This window comes from Periophthalmus magnuspinnatus, chromosome 14 (genome assembly GCF_009829125.3).
Source record: "Periophthalmus magnuspinnatus isolate fPerMag1 chromosome 14, fPerMag1.2.pri, whole genome shotgun sequence".
NCBI classification, from domain to species: domain Eukaryota; kingdom Metazoa; phylum Chordata; class Actinopteri; order Gobiiformes; family Gobiidae; genus Periophthalmus; species Periophthalmus magnuspinnatus.
In genome coordinates, this window is record NC_047139.1 from 20,406,873 (window position 1) to 20,428,481 (window position 21,609).

At 38.0% G+C, this 21,609-nt stretch overlaps 1 protein-coding gene across 32 annotated transcripts in view; it reads right to left on the reverse strand.

The window, feature by feature from the left end:
* Window positions 1–619: 619 nt before the first annotated feature.
* Window positions 620–21,609, reverse strand: part of picalma (phosphatidylinositol binding clathrin assembly protein a) — a 55,423-nt gene continuing 34,433 nt past the window's right edge. For 3 of the 32 annotated variants that reach the window (XM_055226858.1, XM_055226852.1, XM_033977977.2), the window contains 8 exons: window positions 18,145–18,246; window positions 13,912–14,040; window positions 12,320–12,350; window positions 12,136–12,235; window positions 12,018–12,041; window positions 8,221–8,280; window positions 7,172–7,273; window positions 621–3,180 (listed from right to left, as the gene is read on the reverse strand). In XM_055226858.1, coding sequence (XP_055082833.1) covers window positions 3,166–3,180; window positions 7,172–7,273; window positions 8,221–8,280; window positions 12,018–12,041; window positions 12,136–12,235; window positions 12,320–12,350; window positions 13,912–14,040; window positions 18,145–18,246 — 563 coding nt within the window. In that variant the 3' untranslated portion in view covers window positions 621–3,165. Of the gene's footprint in view, window positions 3,181–7,171; window positions 7,274–8,220; window positions 8,281–12,017; window positions 12,042–12,135; window positions 12,236–12,315; window positions 12,351–13,911; window positions 14,041–18,144; window positions 18,247–19,268; window positions 19,350–20,108; window positions 20,252–21,609 lie in introns of those variants that run through there. The other 29 variants (XM_055226857.1, XM_033977979.2, XM_055226861.1 and 26 more) reach the window with 20 other exon arrangements.

The following is a 21,609-nucleotide window of genomic DNA, read 5'->3' on the forward strand; positions in this document are numbered from 1 at the left end:
GCTCAAATTATGAACCTGTTAAAAATAAACCCTCAGACTTTTCAGTAGGTCTCAAACAATAATGAATAATAATAATAATAATAAAATGTAGTGGAGTAGAAAGTGCAGATACATGCTCTCAAATGTAGTGAAGTAAAACTAAAAAGTATTCATTTTAAAATCTTCTTAAAGGTCCTATATTACACAAGATTTACCCTTGTGAGTTTTAAGCCATGCAATGTTACCTCCTCAAAAACATATCTGGAGCTGTGTTTTGTTTCATTCACACCCTTTAAACTTATCTACATGTCCAAAGCTCAAAATGCTCACCTTGTGATGTCATGAAGCGGTGGTTTTCAAGTTAACAGCTTATTTTACTTTTAGTTCAGTAAAGATTGGACAATCCAGGGCTGAAATCATCCAAATGATTCTAGTGAAGGTGTATGGAGTTTAAAAACACAGCAGAGCACTTTTTGTATTACCACATGACATCACAAGGTGGAACAGAGTGTTTTATGTTTCAACGTGTGAATGAAACAAAACACCGACTCCAGGTTTGTGATGAGGAAACGATATACCCAGATAAAATGTGTCCAATACTTTTACATTCCACTACTGGATTCAAACAAAAACAAAAAAAATATAGACGGGACTGTGGAAGCTTGCACTTTATTGGAAAACAAAAAAAATATAAACTGCATGGACTTTACAGCAAATATGCCGAGTATGGATTCTGCCCTTATCGTGCTTAGTTCACCTTCCATCTGTGTGCCCGCCCCATCTCTGTGATTGGTGAGATCTATAGACCCAACAGAGCACCGATCAACAGCGCTTTGCCTTATGGTGCCCAATTAGACCCACAATGCACTGCTTCCACTATGGCATTTGGTTCAACTAGGGACGTCAAGATTATTTGTGTAATCTCAAAAATTAATTCCTAAAAAAAAAAAAAAAAAAAAAGGAAAAACTGGTCACTTAGCCAGTTTTTTAGTTTTTTCCTATTGATTACATTGTACTTTGCCATGAAATATCCAGAAACGGGTAAACTCACAAAGAATTTGCTATATTCAAATAAAACCCCACATTTTTACAATTTTTTTTTAACTTGCCTCTATCTGTATTAAATATTATTGGCCTAGAGAATGCTGGGATGTCATCTGAAACACAGCAATAATCAAAACACAAAAACTCTATATCGTGACGCCCCTAGATTCAACCCACCCTACCCATCCGTGCCCTAAACCCTAACCCTAACTGTCCCAAATGCCCTAGCTAACGCACACATATGTAAACATGAGCTAAGCATGATGGGAGCTGTGCACATTCATGTTGGAGGTGCAGCCTGGAGCGCTGTTAAATGTAAGAATAAATGACATGCTAAAGCGGCTAAAAGCTCTAATGTAGATTCCAATGCAATGTAGCACCACACTCCAGATGTGTGTAGAGCTGAAGTCAAACGTGTTCCCTCCACAGGTCGGTACAGACGGAGTCCACTAAGCATCAGGGGTTAAAGGTTATGATTTCGTCTTTTTTTTTTAATCCATACGAGGGCTGGGCGATATGGGAAAAGTAATGTTAGCAGGATTTTTTTTTTTTAGAGCAGAGATGATGATTTCCATTTTTCAAAATTGGGATTGATGCAGTTTATGTTTAATAGGTAGACTAGTCAAATTGTTAGGGTTAAACAATCAAAAGGGTTGAAACATGGTGCTTGAAGGCTTCTAGATACAATGGTTAACTACAGGTGGAAATCAGAAATACTACAGTTTAGCATTTTGATTTAAGAATGAGAGAGGGTGAGTGAGGGAGGAAGGAAGGGAGGGAGAGAGGGAGAGGTCTGGAGGGAGGGCAAAGAGATAACCGAAGGCGAGAGAGAGAGGGCAAAAGAACTACTGTGAGTGTTCTCCCAGATGAGGAGTAGCTAACAGCAGCTAATAGCAGTAGTTAACCCGTCAATTTGCAGCCGTAACCTGTGCTCTGTGAGTCTTTTGGCATGTGCTTCAGTCTATTTAGTCCATATATCGATATCGAAATTCAAAATACAATTTAAACAGTTGATTAGTCACAATTATTCCCATCAGTTACTGCAGCCCTGATGCAGTTCATATCTTTTCACCTGCCATTATTAAAGGCATAACTAAACTCATCTTCAGCTTCTGAGAGTTCACACTTCGCTCCGATTGGTTAAATCAGCTGTCACTCACTCAGAACATGGAGTCTGACCAATAGGAGGAGCGGGTGATTAAAAGTGTCTAGATAGAAGGGATACAACAGTAGTTTTATCATGATTCTCGTTTTAGGCCCTCTATTTTTCTTACGGTAATTGTGGTTTTGAATACATTTATCGATTTGATTCATCCCTAAAGTTGCCGATCTCACCAAAACATCATAATTGTCTCTAGATTAGATTTTTTTACTCACGATATCGCCCAGCCCTGGTCCATACACATGTATACAGCGACCTTTAGGCCACGGTAAACTGTACAAGGCCTCATGCGAGTACAGAGAATATTCAGATCCCCGACAGCAAAACAACACATCTCTTTATATTAACTTCTTTTAAAAATCATCTCAATCACTCCAAATCCAAGTCTACAACCAGTCATACCTATGTATATAAACCTGAAGAGCCGCCATGATGGGGGCCAATGACTAGATACATTTCCTTTTTAATATCATCCTCTTTGCAGGTAATTATAAATAAATACAAACAAAACAAAACAAGGAATGTCTACTGCAAACAATATACAAAATGAAAGAAAAGGCGTGGTATCAACAGGAGAACGGTGATATTTTTTTCAAATCTAGATACTAATGATTGGTAGAACTTCCTGGGACAACGAAAGACTGCTTTGAACGTCGTTACTGTTCTTCTTCTGGTACAATGATGTGAAAATGTTCCCTTTATTGAGTCCAGCTGGCAGCAGAGTCTGATCAAACCGTGTCCTTGGTTTGTAAATGTAGACAAACTTCTCCTATTAACGCAGACGTGACAAGATGGGCACAATGTCCACACTGATGCTGCTCTGAGAGGCCCCTCGTGGGGTCAGTGGTTGTATTACTCGAGTCCGTGTCGGGCCGTTCCGTCTCAGAGGGCGATGAGTTTGTTAGAAGCAAACCGAGGCTTGCTTTTGAGTTTTGACTGATTATAATCTTCAGGTGGAAAAACTCCTTCCTGTGTAGAGGTTACATGAACTGCATCTAGACGGGTGAGAGAAAATAGAGTTACGTATTTATTAGAGGAGAATTTTAGTGCATTTAAGCAACAAAAAAAAAGTGATTTAAGTGGATTTAAAGATGCACTGTGTAACTTTTCTGGAGGGGGGGGCTGCTTGTCTCCATGGCAATGTTCTTGCTTTGCGTAGAACAGTGCTGGCTCTCAAACTTCTGACATTTTGTTTCCTAAGTACCACCAGATCTAAACTAGGTCTATATTAGAATTGTTCCAGATCTAATCTAGGACTAAACCAGGTCTAAAAGTGGACTACATCAATTCCACTGTAGTTCTAAATAAGATATTGTCCAAAGGAGGACAGAAAAGTGGACACAATTAATTTACACAGACATAAAATTAAGTCTGAATCCTTTTCAAAAGCATAAACTGAAGCTCTATTCAAATACCACCTGAAGAAGCTTCTACGACCCTGGCCTAAAATGTTCCACAGTACGGCGTTAAATGTATCCACCTCCATGGAGACAAGCAGATAGCAGCCCTCCCAACAGAAAAAAGCTACAAGTAACTTTAAGTAACATAAGGCTGTGCAATCAAACTCCCATTTAAGCAGTGTTTCAAAATATTTGCTGGGATAATCTAACCTGTGCTTTAAACCCAAACAACAGAATAGTTGAGTTTTCAGTTTGAGAGAAGAGCTCAGCCTAAATATGCAGGGTTTGTGTGTTAAATGTGTAAATCAAACAAAACACAAATCCAGTCTTTGTGATAAGGGAACAGTATTATAACAAACTGGAAATAGTGTAACATGGATCCTTTAATCCTTTTGTCAGTCAGTGAATAATGCAATATAAAGCATTTTGGGTGTCTTGAAAAGAGCTATATAGATCCAATTCAGCGTTGGTATTAATATTAACATGAATACCACAACACTGTTACACTGCACAGCCTTAAAACTCAACATGACAGAAAACCCACACAAAACTTGAAGCTGTATTCTGTGTGGCTGCATTACAGAGCAGGAATGAGTGACCAAAACACAACGAGACCAGCATCATTCCAGGGAACATTGACTTAAAGGATAATTTTTGTGATGTTTTGAATTTTCATAGCGTATTAAATAAACCCAGAGTATTTTATTTGTTCTGGGTGGTTTAATAGGCTGTGTAGAGGCATAGACTGTATATATAAATGGACATGGCTAACCTGCTAGCCGCCGCGTTCCAAATAGGAAGTGATCATGGGCGCACTTCTGGCTCCAATTCAAAAACTGTCACCCCTCTCTCTGTAACTGTTGCTGTCAGGCTCATCATTTTGGTCTTAAAATGTTCATTTTAACACCCTTTACGTGATCCTGATGTTTTTATTTTGCCATTTTGTCCATCAATCAAGATATGAACATTAATAACAGACAAATCATTAGCAAATCGTTAGCAATGCGGGAAGGGGTGTTATCTTCAACAGCCTCTTTTCAGATTGGTTCTTTAGTTGCTATGATACCCGTGGTTGGAATTCTAAATCTGGAACTTCGTCCAAATTCGCCCCTATAACTGCTCTAGCCTCGATGAGCTTCATTTGACTGGAGCCGAATGCTGTGGGTGAAATGACACTCACTTAGTCCACTTCTTTATACAGTCTATGGTAGAGAGGGTCAGGTGTGATACTAGCCTTGGTTTAAAAGAGCTTTCCGCAAATGAGTGAAGAACATTGAACTGTGGAGGTGAAGCAGCTTGTGTGGAGTCAAATACACTGAAAATGAAGTAGTGACATGCGCTTTTTGCTAGGGCTGCAACTGACCAGTATTTTAGTAGTCAAACCCTTATTAAAATGACATTATTAAACGCATAAATGATTATATATGGTGACAGAAGGCTTCTACATAGAGAATACTTACGACCTAAGTGTAATTCTTGAATAGTTGATGGTGAAATTCTGATTTTGAGATACGCTACCAGTGAAACGTTTGGACACGGTTCTTTTTCTACTTTCTACATTTTATATACATACAGAAGACATTAAAAATATGAAGCAAGATATATGTAATTATTTAGTTTTTTTTTAAATATAAATATGTGTCATAATTTATATTCAAAGTCTCAAAGTATACACCCTTTGCTTTGTCAAAAAATATTTAGTAGAGTTATTTCCCTTTTTTCTTTACTATATAATTCCACATATATATTGCTTCATATATTTGATGTTTGCGTATATATGTATGTATATAAAATGTAGAAAGTAGTAAAAAAGTAAAAATAAACTTTGAATGACTGGTAGTGTAAATCTTTTGGCATGTGTTTTGGTGTCTGTATAGTCTAGATAACAATAGTTATCTGTAGAGCTTTATAATAAGTACACTTTTAATAGTCTTAATAAAGCATGAACAAAGACTTCATTCATAATTAACAAATGGTTTATGAAGATTGACTGAGGCTTAGCAACTACTTAATATTCTAGACTGTATAAAGAAGTGGACTAAGTGAGTGTGACGTCACCCACAGCATTTGGCTCCAGTCAAATGAAGCTCATTGAGTCTGTTTGGCCGCAAGTATCATAGCAACCAAAGCGCCAATCTGGAGTGAAGCTACTGAAGGGGACAGCCCTTCCCACCTGCACCGCTGGTTTGGCAGGAGCCGGCGCTTAGCAATGCGGTCAATGGTAGTTAGCTATGCAGGTCTGCTATGTCCATTTATATATACAGTGCTTTATATATCTTAACCATAGCTCCTTAATTAAGTGGTTAACAGTCCTGAATCATTATTAATAATCATTTGTTCATTATAATTAAGTCTTTGTTCATGCTTTAATGCTAATTAAGGTGTGATATAAAGTGTTACTCAATTATGTGATACAATTACAATCATTCTAAAGGTTGACTAGTCATGATTAGTCGCCAATTAACTGTTGCAGCCCTCCTGTCTACCACACCATGACCTGTAGATGCAATGAGGCACACACAGGGGGAGCTGTACCTAATGCTGCTCTATAAGAAATTATGCACAAAGAGCTGAGCAAGAGGGTCCTTCGAGGGCACTCTGAAGGGACTGGAGGGGTTAGACGAGGGCGACTGATGTGAACAGGACCAGATGAAAACAGAGAGATACAAGGACATAAAGAGGAAGCAAATGAAGTGAAGCCTCGAGGAATGCATCAAGAAGAGAATATAACAGATGTGATTTACAGATGCACTAAGTAATTTTTCTGGTGGAGACCTACAAGTTGGTCTGGTGGTGTCACCTGCTTGTTTACAAGCAGCAATAAAGGATTAAAGTTATATAGATAACTTTAGTGCTATATTGTGTAACATTCCATGACATCTCCATGAAGTTGAGCGAGAAGCACCTCCACCAGAAAAGTTAACTTTCATTTCCATTAATCTTTATTTATACAGGGAGAGCCCAATGAGAGTACTAGACTCTTTCATAAGTGCCCTTTAAAAATACAGAACAATACAAACAAAAACACATGAAAAAAACTGCATAGGTCCATTTCAAACATTAAAAACAGGAGCAGGTTTGAGAATAAATCTTTATCACCAGATTATTAAAGTGCATTAGTGGCACCAATCTATCCAGTTTTGTATGTCATTGAAATGTATTCCATTTTTGGAAAACATCCTAACCAAAAGCTTCTTTTCTTCATTTCAGTTCTAGTGCGGCCAGTTTTTAGATGTAGATGTATGAAAGGAAACCTTTGAAGGCGCTGTACCTGATTTTTACCTAATTTTAAAATGAATCATTTAATTCATTTTAAACAGAGGTCTAAAGTTACTCATTTTCCTAATGCATTCCTAGTATCATTATTCACCATGATGGGTTTGTTAAGTGTTTTCAGAAGCTTTTGGTTTGTGGATGATAAAAACCCTTTATAATTAGACGCAGACAAACACACAGCGGTCTAATCTTGAAGTGCTGCGTTTACAATATATCTGTATGAGGCAAAACTACTTCATTACATGGAACAGGCCCTTTAACAATCTTAAGCCATTCATCTTTTCCATCAGGTTTGGAGGTGTGGTTTTACCTGTGCACCAGAAGCAGAACCGAAGGGGTTGGCCGGCCTCATCACTGGCTGAGTATACATCATTGTGGGCTGGGTCATCATCATGGAGCCAATGTGAGGAGGCTGAGGGCAGAAGAACACCAAAACAACTCAACACACATGTCTAAGCTGGACAATCTGTGTGAAGTAAAAGTATGTAATGCAGGAGGCCCGTTTCATTTTTAGTTTCCTAGTCCTTCACTTACATATGTGCTAATATGTGGGAGGTGCTGACAACAGGTTAAAAAGTAGTAATAAAATAACAGGAAAAGCTATCCTTCCTCAAGAGGAAAATTCATTCTCTGTATTTGACATGTATTTCATATTATCTATATATTTGTTTTTTGTTGACTTTTTATGTGAAGCACTTTAGTCACCTGAAGTTGTTTTAAATGTGTTGTATAAATAAACTTGAACTGAAGAGAATGTTTTTTGTTTTTGATGGGAGAAACTGAAGAGTCTGGAGGAAACCCACAATGACAAAGGGAGAAATATGCAAACTCCACAGATAAAGGCTAGGGATGAACCACTACTGGTATCAGATATCGGCTTCCAAATATTGTTTCAGTTGATATTCTGTTTGGACATATAAATTGATGTAATAAGACCATTTACTGGTCGTAGTGGCCCCAGAAAGTTTTTTAATTACACAAAGTTGTTTTGTAGTTAGTTGAGATATAAGTAACAGCTACATAACACGCTTGGATCACTTTTGTCTTATTTTTTATTTAAGATAAGTTCTTTACTTAGAGATTCACTTAATCATGTCATGTCCCAATACTTAGAAACCCCCATTCGTTTCAAAATACATCTCCAAAACTGTGCAGACATCGATAAATCCATTTGAGCTACAGCGTTGCCAAACTAAAGCTTCAGTTTCATCTGTTCCGAGTTCTTGTCTTCTGCTGCTGTCATTTCTACTTGTACACTGAAGAAAACACATCCTAACTAGCTTCCTTCTCTCCAAACTTGGTGCTGTTCGTTGAATATGTGCCAGGTGCGTGAGTCGGGTGCACTCCCTGTCGCCTTACCATTCCATATGCCATCATGCCCGTCGGGGTGGTTGCAGGGAAGGCCATGACAGATGGTGCCTGAAGTGACACAAAAACAAGATGAACGAGACGTATCTGGGCCACAGAAACAGTATGCTCAAACTCAGGCTAAAAAAAGCTGATAAATAAAACAAGAATAAGAGAACTCTATGCTATTCTGTGTATTCTGAGGAGTAGGAATGCATTATTAAGCCGCTCCACCTGCATTCACAGCTGCGAGACTGTAGGAGTATACGTGCCAGCCAACTTTGTCCTGACTTCGTGATGACCTAAGCTCCATTCCACTTCAAAGACCCCTGCTGCTAAGCTCTTCCCCTGAACCACTTTCACAAAAATTCAAAAAGGCCAGTTCAAAGGCAGAACAAAAGTGCGTTACAGATTTTTGGGAAAGACCAGGGATTTTTTGGAGTCCATCTAGATATGGTTCAACTAACTAATAACGACAGCAATATTTGATGTCTGTTGTGTCCGATATCAAAGTACTGATATTAAAGAACACACATTATGGATTCTTGAGGATTTAATTCTTTTTTGAAAATGTTTTTGGTTAACTTGAGATAAATATGTCACATTTTTTTAACTTAATGTCTGCATTTAGCCTGGAAACTGGAACAATATTTTTTGGGGTACATATTTATCATGGGTGTGCACTACCTGGGGAACTTTGGGCTATAAGATTAGATTTAAGCTGTAAAAGGTTGAATAAATCAGTTTTATGAGTCATTACAGACACAAACTAAGTACCAAAGTGTTTCATTCTGGTGTTTATTTACTGCAGCTCATGGCGTTGTAATCATATTTTATATTTAGAATAGATTTTTGGGAATAATTCTGCTTTAAGGTAATTGTGTCAGTGGCATCAATTGGTTTCAATATTCTCGTGTATCGTCTATATTTACTTCAGCAATATATTGAACTTCAAAAGTTGATATCGTGACAGTCCATCTGCATTTGGAAAACAGACTTTATAAACCACACCTGTGTTTCCAATAGAGATGGTTAAATATACCCAATCTTTATCTTGTCGTTCTGTCTGGTAATGATATTAAGAGTTCACACTGAGGTTAAGTCAAGTTAGATTTTTACAAAAGTGAAAAGTGAATTTGTAAACTATTCATCTGTGATATCTGGATTTCAGCCTAACTGCTCTTCTACCTCCATTTTTACTCGTTAGTGAAAAAATACACACCCAATGCACTGAAGACAAACTGGGAATGACACATGGGAAAACAGATGGGAGCAAAGTAGAAAAAAATATTAAAATTTTGCGGATATTAGCACCAAAATAATCTAGGAAAACTGTCTGATATCATCACTACAGATACAGATATAGAAACATTCCCAATCCCTAGAACAGATTTACATTATTGAAAGATTTTAGGAAAAGTATTTAAGTCTATGAAGGTATGAATCATTTTGCACATTTTGAAATAGATGAAAAAATCATGAGCACGGCATTCTTCTGCGTATCAAAGTGTGGGACATTGTGAGAAACAAAGGCTAATGAAACTCAGTGATAAGAGCTGCACAGTGGTAGGCAGGTGTCGGCAGGCGCAGCGTTCATATACAGAGAGATTAGAAAACGCACAGGTCTTTTGTGTGAAGCCCCTGAAGTGATAACAAACCCAGATTGTTAGAATGCACAGACACAGCACTCCGGGGAAGGACACGATTCATTAAATATTCACTCATCAGACAAGAAGGCACAAGTCAGACAAGCTGCTAGCAAAACCTCAGCATGACATAAAGCTCCTATATTACACAAAATGGACTCTTGTGAGCATTAAGTCATGTTATAATGCTGTTACTTCATCAAAAACATACCTGGAGCTGTGCTTTGTTTCATTCACACACGATTGAGTATCAAAATGCTCTGTCCCCCCTTGTAATGTCATGAAGCTGTAGTTTTCCAGCTAACCGCTATCTTTCACTGTAATGAGGACTGTAATATGCAGTAGCTTGAACCCTGGCTAGCAATCACTGCAGGGTGTCGGGTCAGGACAGCGATTAGGTATGTTCAGGTGAGGCTTAAGAATGAGGGAGTCCACAGGCAGGTACAGGTAGAACGTTCCTTTTAATGTCCTTACTTGGGGTGTGGGCGTATATGGGTGTATGTGTGGGTTTGTGTGTGTGGGGGGTGTGTGACAGCAGTGTGGTTATCTACAAGAGAAGGAATAAACAAATACAAACAATATGTTAATCACAATCAAAATGGTGATTACACAAGTGACCGCGTGGTTATTTACATAATGTGAATACAAAGAAGTTAACAAAATGACCGATAGGAGGCCAGTCTAGTCACGAGGCTAGCGTATGTAAACACGAGGCTAGCGTATATAAATTGGAAAGTTTTACCCAAAACTCTAAACTACACACGGTCAATTACAGGTATAAGTTCTGAACACAATATCACAAATACACAGAATACTTACATCTAAGGGACGCACACTATAATTCAGACATTAAGTCAGTCCGAGAGAGCGCCGATGCACGTAACGTTGTGCAATCATGTAAAATAATAATCTGCGCGTCTGCGGCGCACTGGTGTACACTCGCGCTCCCTCTGGTGGTGCAACAAGGGATAACAACAATTAAGAACAACTAAACTAAACCAGTAATATAACAGAACTAAATGGGCTTTATGGATAGTCTTTTATACATTCACCTTTAGTTTAATACAAATTCGTAATTCCAGGGCTAAAATCATTCAAATGATTCAAGTGAACGTGTATAAACTTTAAAAACGCAGCGGAGCACTTCCTGTCTTACCACATGACATCACAAGGTGGAACAAAGTGTTTTCTGTTGGCCTTGGCCTAAATATGCAAGGTTTATGTTTTATACATGTGCGAATGAAACTAATCACCACAACACCTCCAGGTCTGTTTGTGATGAGGAAACAACATTATAACATAGATCAGAAAATAGCTTCATATTGGCCCTTTAAAATGGGAGATACAACTTCACATTTCCCATCATTGATGTAGTGTAGAGTGACTGGTCTAGACATGAAAGTAACACTTTAATAGATAATATCAAGTTCAGATCCATGGGTTTTAGAATAAAAACAGAACTGTTGCTGCAGCAATAAACAATTCAACAAAATATTTGGTTAAAACTACTCAAAATGGTGCCTAGACACAGCTCCACAAGACAGGGACAGTCATTCTCTGGATCTGAACCAACCTTCAACCAAACTAGGTCTAGTCTTGGTCAGGACTACCTTAGCTGAAGGATTTTACCAATGGCGTTGGGTTAATGGGGAGTACCCAAAGGTAACCCACCCAAACCCGAGGAGGAGGCCCAGGAGGCCCAGGAGTCAAACATGTGATCTTCTTGCTGTGAGGTGAGAGTGCTAACCATAAAGCCATGAATAGCCAACTGCCCTGAATGTGGACAGGAATACAGCCAGCTAAATAGGATGTCTTTGTTTATTCAATATCATAACGACCAAAGTTAAGGGCACTCAAGAGCCAAGGACTAAAGAAATTCAGGAAAACTCTGGGCCATCCAGGAAACTGTCTCAAACTCCATAAGAACACACTTGGCATCTGACAAACAGGAAAGGAGCCTACCATTAGCTGAAAGTAGTCATAATCTGAGCTGTGTAGAGATGGCTAGTTCTGAGGCCAAGTGAGCATAGGCCCCAGCATGCAGAGGGCCATACAGTTAATGGACTTCCTGTAGTTTGTGAGCATGGCTTCTGAATGAAAGTTATATTAAGGACACATGCCAGAGCGAGCCAGAGCTTCGAAAATACTACAAATCACACTTACATATTGTGGGAATAGCATGCCGTTCTGTGTGGATAATCGCACATCACACACGAATGTATTAGGTCCGAAGGAAAAGAACAAAATGGCCTGACTAGATGGGTGTTAAACGTGACGTTACCATGGTAGCGGGGTTCCAGGTGGTGGAGGGAGCCGTCTTGGGCTGCCAGTTAGTTCCTCCAGTTAGCTTCTTCTCTCCAGGCTGACTCCAGTGCAGATCACTGTGTGGATAGGATCACAATGTTACCTCTGTCCTAAATGTATACGGAAGGAAAGAAGCCAAGTTAAAAATTAGCTGGACTCACTTCTTTGCTGTTCCATTGCCAATCCCCAAATCTACAGGAGAAAAAGATTGTTTACATTGATACTCAAACTGTCAGATATAAACATTTTACACAAATGTTACATTTTTAGCACATGATATACATGGGTTTAAATTTGCATTATGTAACCATCTGTTCGTCTCCATGGAGATGTTATTGCTTTGCTTAGATTTACGTGATGCCATACTGTGGAACATTCTATCTCCCTTGCATTCTGACCATAGACTGTAAATATATATGTAGTAAATATATATGTACATAGCTAACCTGCTAGCTGCCACTGCGTTCCAAATAGGAAATGAGCATGGGTGTGCTCTGGGCTCCAGAGACTCTGGCTCCAATTCACTTTCTACTGAAAAATCCCTCTCATCTCTCTCTCTCTCTCTCTCTCTCTCTCTCTCTCTCTCTCTGTAAGTGCTGCGGTGAGGCTTCTCATTTTGGTCTTAAAATGTTCGTATTAATCTGCTCTACATGCTCCCAGTATTTATTTCACTATTGTCCATAAATCAAAATATGAACATTAATAACAGATAAATCAGGCGCCTTCTTTCCCCAAGGTCGCTCCTGCTAGCATTAGCAACAGGTTTGATTGACAGCGTGCGAAGCACCCATTCCATGCTAAACCAGCGGTGCGGGCGGCAAGGGTCTTTAGTTGCTATGATACTTGAAGTCGGAATTTCAATATGGAGCTTGGCTTCAAATTGGCCCCTATAACTTAGCCTCGATAAGCTTCATTTGGCTTGAGCCAAACGCTGTGGGTGATGTCACACTCACTTGGTCCACTTCTTTATATGGTCTGTGATTCTAACTCTAAATACGCTCACTTCTCTACAGATCTGACTTGTAACATGGCCTGGTGGCATCAAGTGCTTGTCCCCATTGAAATAGATACATTTTATGCTATACTGAGGAACATTCAAGGCAAAGCACTATGGAAAACAAGAACCTATATGGAAATAAGCTGTAGGGCTGAAGATCCAATAGGGATTTCCCTGAGCCAGCAGTGCAATTACAATTCAGTTCGCAATTTATTCTTTGACAGTTGTATTCTGTTCAAAGTTCACATTTTAAGCACACCCAGGAGCATTTTTGAAAATGGGCATTTCAGAATTTTTTTTTAATGTCTCTGTAATTCTTCAGGCTTCTAGGTATGAGAAAAATTCAATTCTGTCAACTGGACAAAAAGTTTTAGAGTTTCAAATATAGTTTGTATATAATTTTGAACAGGAATAGCAAGCTTGGATATAATTCATCTCCTATTTATAACTCCATTATAGGAAAACAATAGTGATAGCCAGTACTCTAATCGATGTGAGAGTATCCATTAGTGTCCACCAGTAATCTGACCAGAACTGAAGAAGCGGATAGGATGAGAAGCCAAACGTCTTCACTCCAAAACTGTGTCCAGTTGCCAGAATTTCGTTTTTCTTTTACTGTGAATCACACCTGAACGATTGAGGAATTACACAGACAACTTAACATAAAGGAGCTTGTGCTGGCTAAATTTTTGTATTTGTCAGCTGTGACTATTCAAATTGCGAGTTTGATTAGACTGTGCCATATCTTGCACTTACTGCCGACCAGGTTGGCCAGTGAGGAGTCCAGGTCATTTGACACAAGCTTGTTCGCCTGCTGTCCGTTGGGGGTCAGGGCTTGGTTGGGTGAAGACGCCACTGTAGGTTTGAGGATGCCACCTAAAACATCTTAAAGAAAAGGGGGCAAGACGGAGGGAAGAGGAAGGAGGGGTAAAGGTGAAAGGTTGGGGATCCCAGAACAGGTGAAGACACGATACGACAAATGACAAAACAAAACAAACAAAAAACACACACAAACACACACACAGAGAGGATGAGTGGGATGAAGAGGCAGTGCTGGCATACATGTAAGTATAGGCCCGTCACGATAACACATTTTGAGTTGCGAGATTTTGCTAAAGAAAATAAAGACGATAAACGATAAGGAAATATTTGCCACTGACACAAAGATCCTAAAGCAAGTTTATCCCAAAAAACACTATAAATGTAGAGTATCGTTTAAAAAAAACAACGAAAAAACTAACACTTTTGTAGTTTGTTTGTATCTATAAAGAGATGAGATTGGGTCAACGAGACAAGGGGCCAGAATAGTGACCTGGATCTCACTATTTATTACAAATTAGGTCACAATCTCATAACTATTTTTATTCATTTTATGTAATGCTTTAACTGTCATTCAGTTCAAGGTTATTCATATAGCACATTTAAAACAACAACTCACTGTGAATTCAGAGAGGAATTGTCTTGTATCCAGTCTTAAGGTTAATTTTAAGATCTTGTGACATACTAACCCGAAGCGGCTTAAATCTTATCATAAAGCAGAAAAATAACAAAATATTCCCTACTAGTACAAGGAAAATGTACCCATGATAAATATTGACCCCCATAACTAATCTTCCTTTTTTTTTTTTTACAATTAGTAGTGCTTGTCGTGACGGGCCTATGTAAGCAGCTGGTACAGTGTGAGGAGTGTGTGTGCAGTAAACTCACCCAGACATGCATATGCCAGTGTTTATGCCATGCAAAAAGCCAAGGCCCCGCAGTGACCGAGAGCCCAGGATGAGGGAAGAGAGAGAACAAGTGAGTGTGAGCTGCTACAACCAACTGAACACTACTGAAGCCTGTCGCACAAGGATCTGAAGGCTTATATTATGTCCTATAAATGTCCTATATTACGCAAAATGGACTCTTGTGAGCTTTAAGCCATGTTATAATGATGTTATCTCCTCAAAAACATACCTGTAGATGTGGTTTGTTTTATTCACACTATGTTATTAGTCTGTCTACATCTCCAAAGCTCAAAGTGCTCTGTTCCACCTTGCGATGTCAAATTAACAAGTACCTTTTACCTTTAGTTCAGTAGAGACTGGCAGTTTCATTCAAATTATTCTAGTAAAAGGTGGACACAGTGGAGCATTTCCTGTAATACCACATGACATCACAAGGTGGAACAGAGTGTTTTCTGTTTGAGAGAAAAACTCTAAGCCTAAATATGCAGGTTTGTGTATTAAACATGTATGAATGAAACAAAACACAACTCCAGGTCTGTTTGTGATGAGGAAACAACATTATAACAGATCAGAAAAGAGTGTAATATGGGCCCTTTAAAGTGCATATGATAGGTTAGACTACACATTTCACTAAAATCTAGTCAACATATTATACATTATATTTAAGTTTGAGCTAAAATTCTTGCCTGATTTTCCTTGGTTTGATGAAGTTTAGATAGATGTTTCTAATTTTATTTCCTTGCTGGACATGGGCAGCAGATGTGGCATATGTTGATGCAATCCTGCAACTGTTACCTAGCAACTGTACTGTAGTAAGGGCCAGATATCATGTAGTTTACTGAATATATACACGTATTAAAAAACCCTTACTTTGCCACACAAATGTTTAAAATGGGAGAAAATTACATTCCTTGCACATACACTACCAGTCAAAAGCTTGGACACACCCTCTCCTTTAATGTTTTTTTAAATTTATTTTCACTACTTTCTACATTTTATATACACACAGAAGACATCAAATATATGAAGTGAGATGTATGGAATTATCCGGTGAAGAAAAAAAGCGAAATAATTCCAAAATATTTTTTGACATAGCATTTTGGATGAAATTTTGTGCATTGATGACAAACACCCTGTAACTTTCAACTGACACTTAACTGATGTAAAACTATGGTATTTATTAACTAAAGGTACTATCCTGTCCCACCTAATAAAGAAATGAAACATGAAGCCCTGTCATATGCACTTAAGGTTTAAAACTAAATGATTACACAAGTTTAAAGGCTTAAGAACTAAAAATATACTTAAAATTAATGAAATGTGTTAGCCTTTGTGCGACAGTCGTCAGAAGAACCAACAGCTGCTAATGGGTGTGACGAGGTTAATATTTATCCAACGAAGCATTTTTTAAATTACAGATAATCATTAACCTTTGGATTAACTATAAACTCCATAAGTTAAAGGGCAGTTAGCCTCCGTCACACTCCAGTGGTAGAAGCAGTGGTAGATTCAACCACATTTACAGCAAATATTAGTAACACTTTATAATAACTGCACCTTAATAAAGTCTTAATAAAGCATGAACAAAGACTTAATTCATACTGACCAAATAGTAGACCTATTGTAGCTGTGTCTGCTCTATAGTTATAATCTATGAGACCCATGGATCATTATGTTATAATTAGCACATTTTGAATCTTAATATTCATCTAAAGTGACTTAATAAAAGAAACGAGTCCACTGACTTCCATGTTAGTATTATGAATTAAATACTTGTTCATGCTTTAGTAAGACTATTAAAAGTAGTTATTAAAGTGTTTTTCAAATATTTGTAAATAGAAATGCTTGGTGCTTCCTCAAATTGTCAAAGGACTGATCTTAATAATAATAATAATAATAAATATATATATATAATTATAATATATATATAATATAAAGTCTTACACCAATTAATAATTATATTTCTTTACACTCATGATAAATGTTTACACTGTATTTAGCTGCACAGAATGACACACCACAGTTTTGCACCTGGTCATGCTAAAAATAAAGTGGTGAGATGCACGTGCACATGACTCCAGCTCTGTGATGTGTCCAGCCACATGATCACTCACCTTTGTCACTAACTTATGTAAGATGCACTGCTTACACGCACAATATCTACACTGTATAAAGTCCAAGGTGATTAAACTGAAGTAGAAGTAGTTAACACCTTCTTATTCTAGATCTTTTTCACTAAATGTCTGATTAAAATGTCCCCAGATGAAAACTGAAGCCATTTCTGAACTATTAGAGTATAAATGACAAGCTTTTTAAAAATTTATAGCACACTTTCTTAAAATATTTTGAAAAAGTTCACATATTTTCCTTACCTTTTTGTCTGGTTCTATTCATTTAGCTAGTATGATTGTTTTGCCCTCTTCATTTTGGAGAGATTTGACACCACAAAATGGTAAATTATTCAATTAAAAGTTTGTGATAATCAACTGGAAACTGGATTTTATTATTATTTTTTTACCAAGCTACGCTTAAGGCTGTTGTTCTCTGGCACACTAGGAATGGCTGGATTAGAGCATAGATTTTTAACCAAAATCTGCTATGCTGTCCCCCCTATAGATGCGAAGATCACACAGGGCCCTCTAATACATTTTTACACTATGAAAATATACAATTCGCAATGATTTTTCCTTAAATGTATGTTAAAACAATACATCACTATGAGGTTAAATAACCTATATAAATATAAAATATCTTAGTTGATTTAAAACCCTTTCTTGCTTGTTGCGTGGACAACATTTGGGGCGCTCCTGAAATGCTTTTGAGGCCCCCAGGGATCTCCAAACCCCACTTTGGGACCTACTGCTCTAATCTAATATAAGACACTCCAGTTTTGGCCTTAGCTATCCGGTTTACTCTGTAAGTGGTAATAAGATAGGTACACAGGAACATCAGATTTCGAAACCTGTCTAGATTTTTTTGGTGAATATATATGGGAGTAGAGGGGCTGCTGGGAAATTTTGTTGTGTCTTGACGATCTTCATGTTAAGACCGAAGCCAATATTGTCAGCTGGACGCTGGATTATAAGGGGTTAAAATATTAGCGAATAACACGTACTTGCACGTACTTGTTTAGAAAGACTTCCAAGCATTTGCTTTCTCCACACAGTAAGCAAACAAGTCCAGTGCTATGATTTTCCAGCATCAAGTGAAAACCACAGGTGCCCTTTTAGACCTGAAGGTGGCAGTATAGAGCAGTGCTTACCTGTAGAATCCAGGTTGTTGGCATTGGTGTTGTTCCCAAAGACTGAATCAAAGTCGACATTAAGGCCTTGGGAGTTCTGTGGCGTTGGGGAGGCATTGAACCCTGGGAAGGAAAGGGAAAAGCATTATGAACGAGCACAATAAAACGAAAAGAGGCCTTTGTATTTGAAAGCTGCTAGATCCCTTCAAATGTTGTTTATGTTCACAGTTACAGAATGGAGACTGCTAAAGGCAAAGATGAAATGTCATAATATATTTTCAATAATTAACTGAACAGTGAACATGTCGGTTTGCCTTTTTATTACAAGGGATGGAACAATAACATTTTCTAACCTAAACTTGTATAATTGTGTAGGACGCTATAAGCCTTTTTTGTGGTCAATACCTCTGTAAGTACTAACACAGAAATGAACAAATTAAATAAAAAAACAAATCAACAAAACATGTTCATGTTTCTGACCAGGCTCTGATATTAATAACGTGTATCTAAGGATGCGCTCACACTCTGCTTTATATCTCCAACACAGCCCGATATTGTGTTTTGGTCAATTTGCTGTGTCGAACATACACACAAAGCTTTATTTCAACACTAATACTTGAATACATAAGAGACAGCTGTACTAATGTGATACACAGCTCTCTTACAGGCTTGAGGAAAAACGGCTGTGGTTGAGTTTGTAGTAACTTATGTAATTTAAGTTAACATTTTAAATTAAATTTACTCAGTAAGAAATCAAGATCGGTTTATCGGCATTTGGTTCCTCTAGATTGTAAATAATCTGTATTTGCATCAGCCATGAAAAAAAAAAAAAAGTCGATTTAACCCAAGACTAGAACAGACCCAAACCAGGTCTATATCAGGACTAAACTGGGCTTGGACCAGGACCACACAAGGACAAGTGTGAACGCAGCCTTAGTAGTTTTCATCTCAACTACACTTTCTGATTTTCTGCAGCTAATCCCAATATCACCACTGAACCGGCATTATGTCCAACTTCACTTTACCCCCAGCTGCCTCCATTACAGATTTCAGAATGATTTTGTTTACCAACCATTTAAAGTAACTATAAGCCACTATAAGCACTGAAGTTTGGGGATGGGGGGAGGGTCTAAATGCAGACATACCTCTGAATAGACCAGCTACAGCAGTGGGCTCAGAATGGTACAGAGGAGTGGTGGCGTAAGGGTTTGGCCCACAGAAGGAGTCTAACACGCAGAGCAGAGAGAAAAGGAGGAAGAGAGCAGGAGATTATAAAAATACAGAGGAATGGTATGCAGCCGGTTCGGAAGAAGAGGGAAAACAAAGACCAGGATTGAGGGAGACAAAAGCAGAGGAAGCCAGCACCCATAACATGGCTAGACTAGATAAAGGGCAAAGTTTTAGGGCAGCGTATAACTAAACTCACAAAACAGTTTACAGCAGGAGAGATCTAGGAGGTAAAGGAGGAGGCCAAACACAGTCCACGTGTACTTTCAAGAAACCATCATTACAGCCTGAAACTGAATTTAAAGTGCATACGACAGGTTTTCAAGTTTTTCTAATGATTTGATTTGGTGAGATAGAACCTGTGCCCAAGTGTCAGTTTGTAGGGAAAAACTGAGAAGAAATGAACGAAATTAGAAGTAGCGGTTCAAATCAGAATCCAAAATGGAGACTCTACCCATGTCATCAACACTGAAAATCCTCTTAAAAAAATTAAAAATTCAGGGATGGTCTTACCGTTTCTTACCTTCATTTCACAAAATAAAAGGTGTTACTTTAATTAGTCATAACTATTGTGCAAGTTTTGACCTGTGTCAACATGATGGTTGCTAGGAAATACCCCTTGGTGTGTCATATGGCATATCTGCTGCCCGTGTCCAACCAGGAAGAAAAATTATAAACTTGGAATTATAAAAGAAAATAGGCAAGATTTGTAGTAAAATCTTACATATAATTATGTTTGTAAAAAAAACCCAGTGTAACCTGTCATATGCATTTTAACAACACCTCCCAAGTACCACAATGACAGATATTGGAGTACCTGAGATAATCTGCTCTACATCATATGCAGAATCAAAATCAGACGCCAAAGAAGAGCTTGAATCAAAAAGGGGATAGTAATGATCTGCAAACAAGGAGCAAGATGGATTTTCATGCATCAAACTTACAAACAAGCAGAAGATTAAACAGCCCAAGTCAAACATTATGTGGGTGGAGATAACAAACACTGGGAACCCAAAATTTGCTTTAGCGTAAATACAGAGACGAGGCAGCGAGCCAGAGAAGAGATGAATGTGAGAGAAGTGGCAGTAACTACACGATGTTCTGGCACTTGACCCCAAAGTCACGCCAGGAATTTCCTTCATTTCTACATTTGGTCTGAAGACTGTGGGACCATAAGGCAGGGTCTAATAACACTGTGCACTGCTATTAAAAGGTCCTATATTACGCAAAATTGATTCTGAGCTTTTAGCCATGATATAATGTTACCTCCTCAAAAACACACTTTGAGTGGAGTTTTGTTTCGTTTACACATAACCATTTATTATGAGTCTGTCTATATCTTCAAAGCTCAAAATGCTCTGTTCCACCTTGTGATGTCATGAACCTGTAGTTTAAGTTAACAGCTACCTTTCATCTTTTGTTTAGTTGAGATGGGCAATTCCAGACCTGAAATCATTTCTTGTTTGAGAGAAGAACTCTAAATATACAGGGTTCATGTGTTAAACATGTGTGACTGAAACAAAACACAACTCCAGGTCTGTTTGTGATGAGGAAACATCACTGTAACAGATCAGAAAATAGTGTAATGTGGGCCCTTTAAGGAAACATATTACGCAAAATTAACTTTTATGAGCTTTCAACCATGGCATAATAGTTTTTTACCCTCTCGAAGTTGTATTTAGAGTGACTCATGCATGTTTAGGAAATCTTTGGTCTCCTGCATTCAAGACGGCATTGCTCCAAAAATTCCTCTGTGCTCATACTCTTCCACTATTCTGTACTTCCAGCCCCAGATTTGGTTTTTATTAAAGGCAAAGATTTCAGCAGCTTCACGAAACGATTTTGGCACAAATGAAATAAAAATCCATTGCACACTACTATAGACTGCAGGTATCCGCAGAACTTTTGTTGAGATGACTTTGACTGTGACCACAGGTGGACAGCACTGCCACCCAAATTCTGTCATATTAGTCATATTAGATCAATATTACGATTTTATATGTCCAAAATATAACACAATGACTGACGGGTGTTACTTTGGGATATTTTTGGTTATTTTTTGGTAATATGATAAGATTTGAGCAGTAAAAAGATGAATAAATGACTTCTATGACTCATTAGAGATACAAACTAGGTACTAAAGTGTTGCATTCTGCTCATTTCAGCTTGGAATTTGGTTGAAATTTATCATAAATTATCACCTATATTTACTTCAGCAATATACAGCACTTCAAAATTTGTTATAGTGACAAGCCTAGG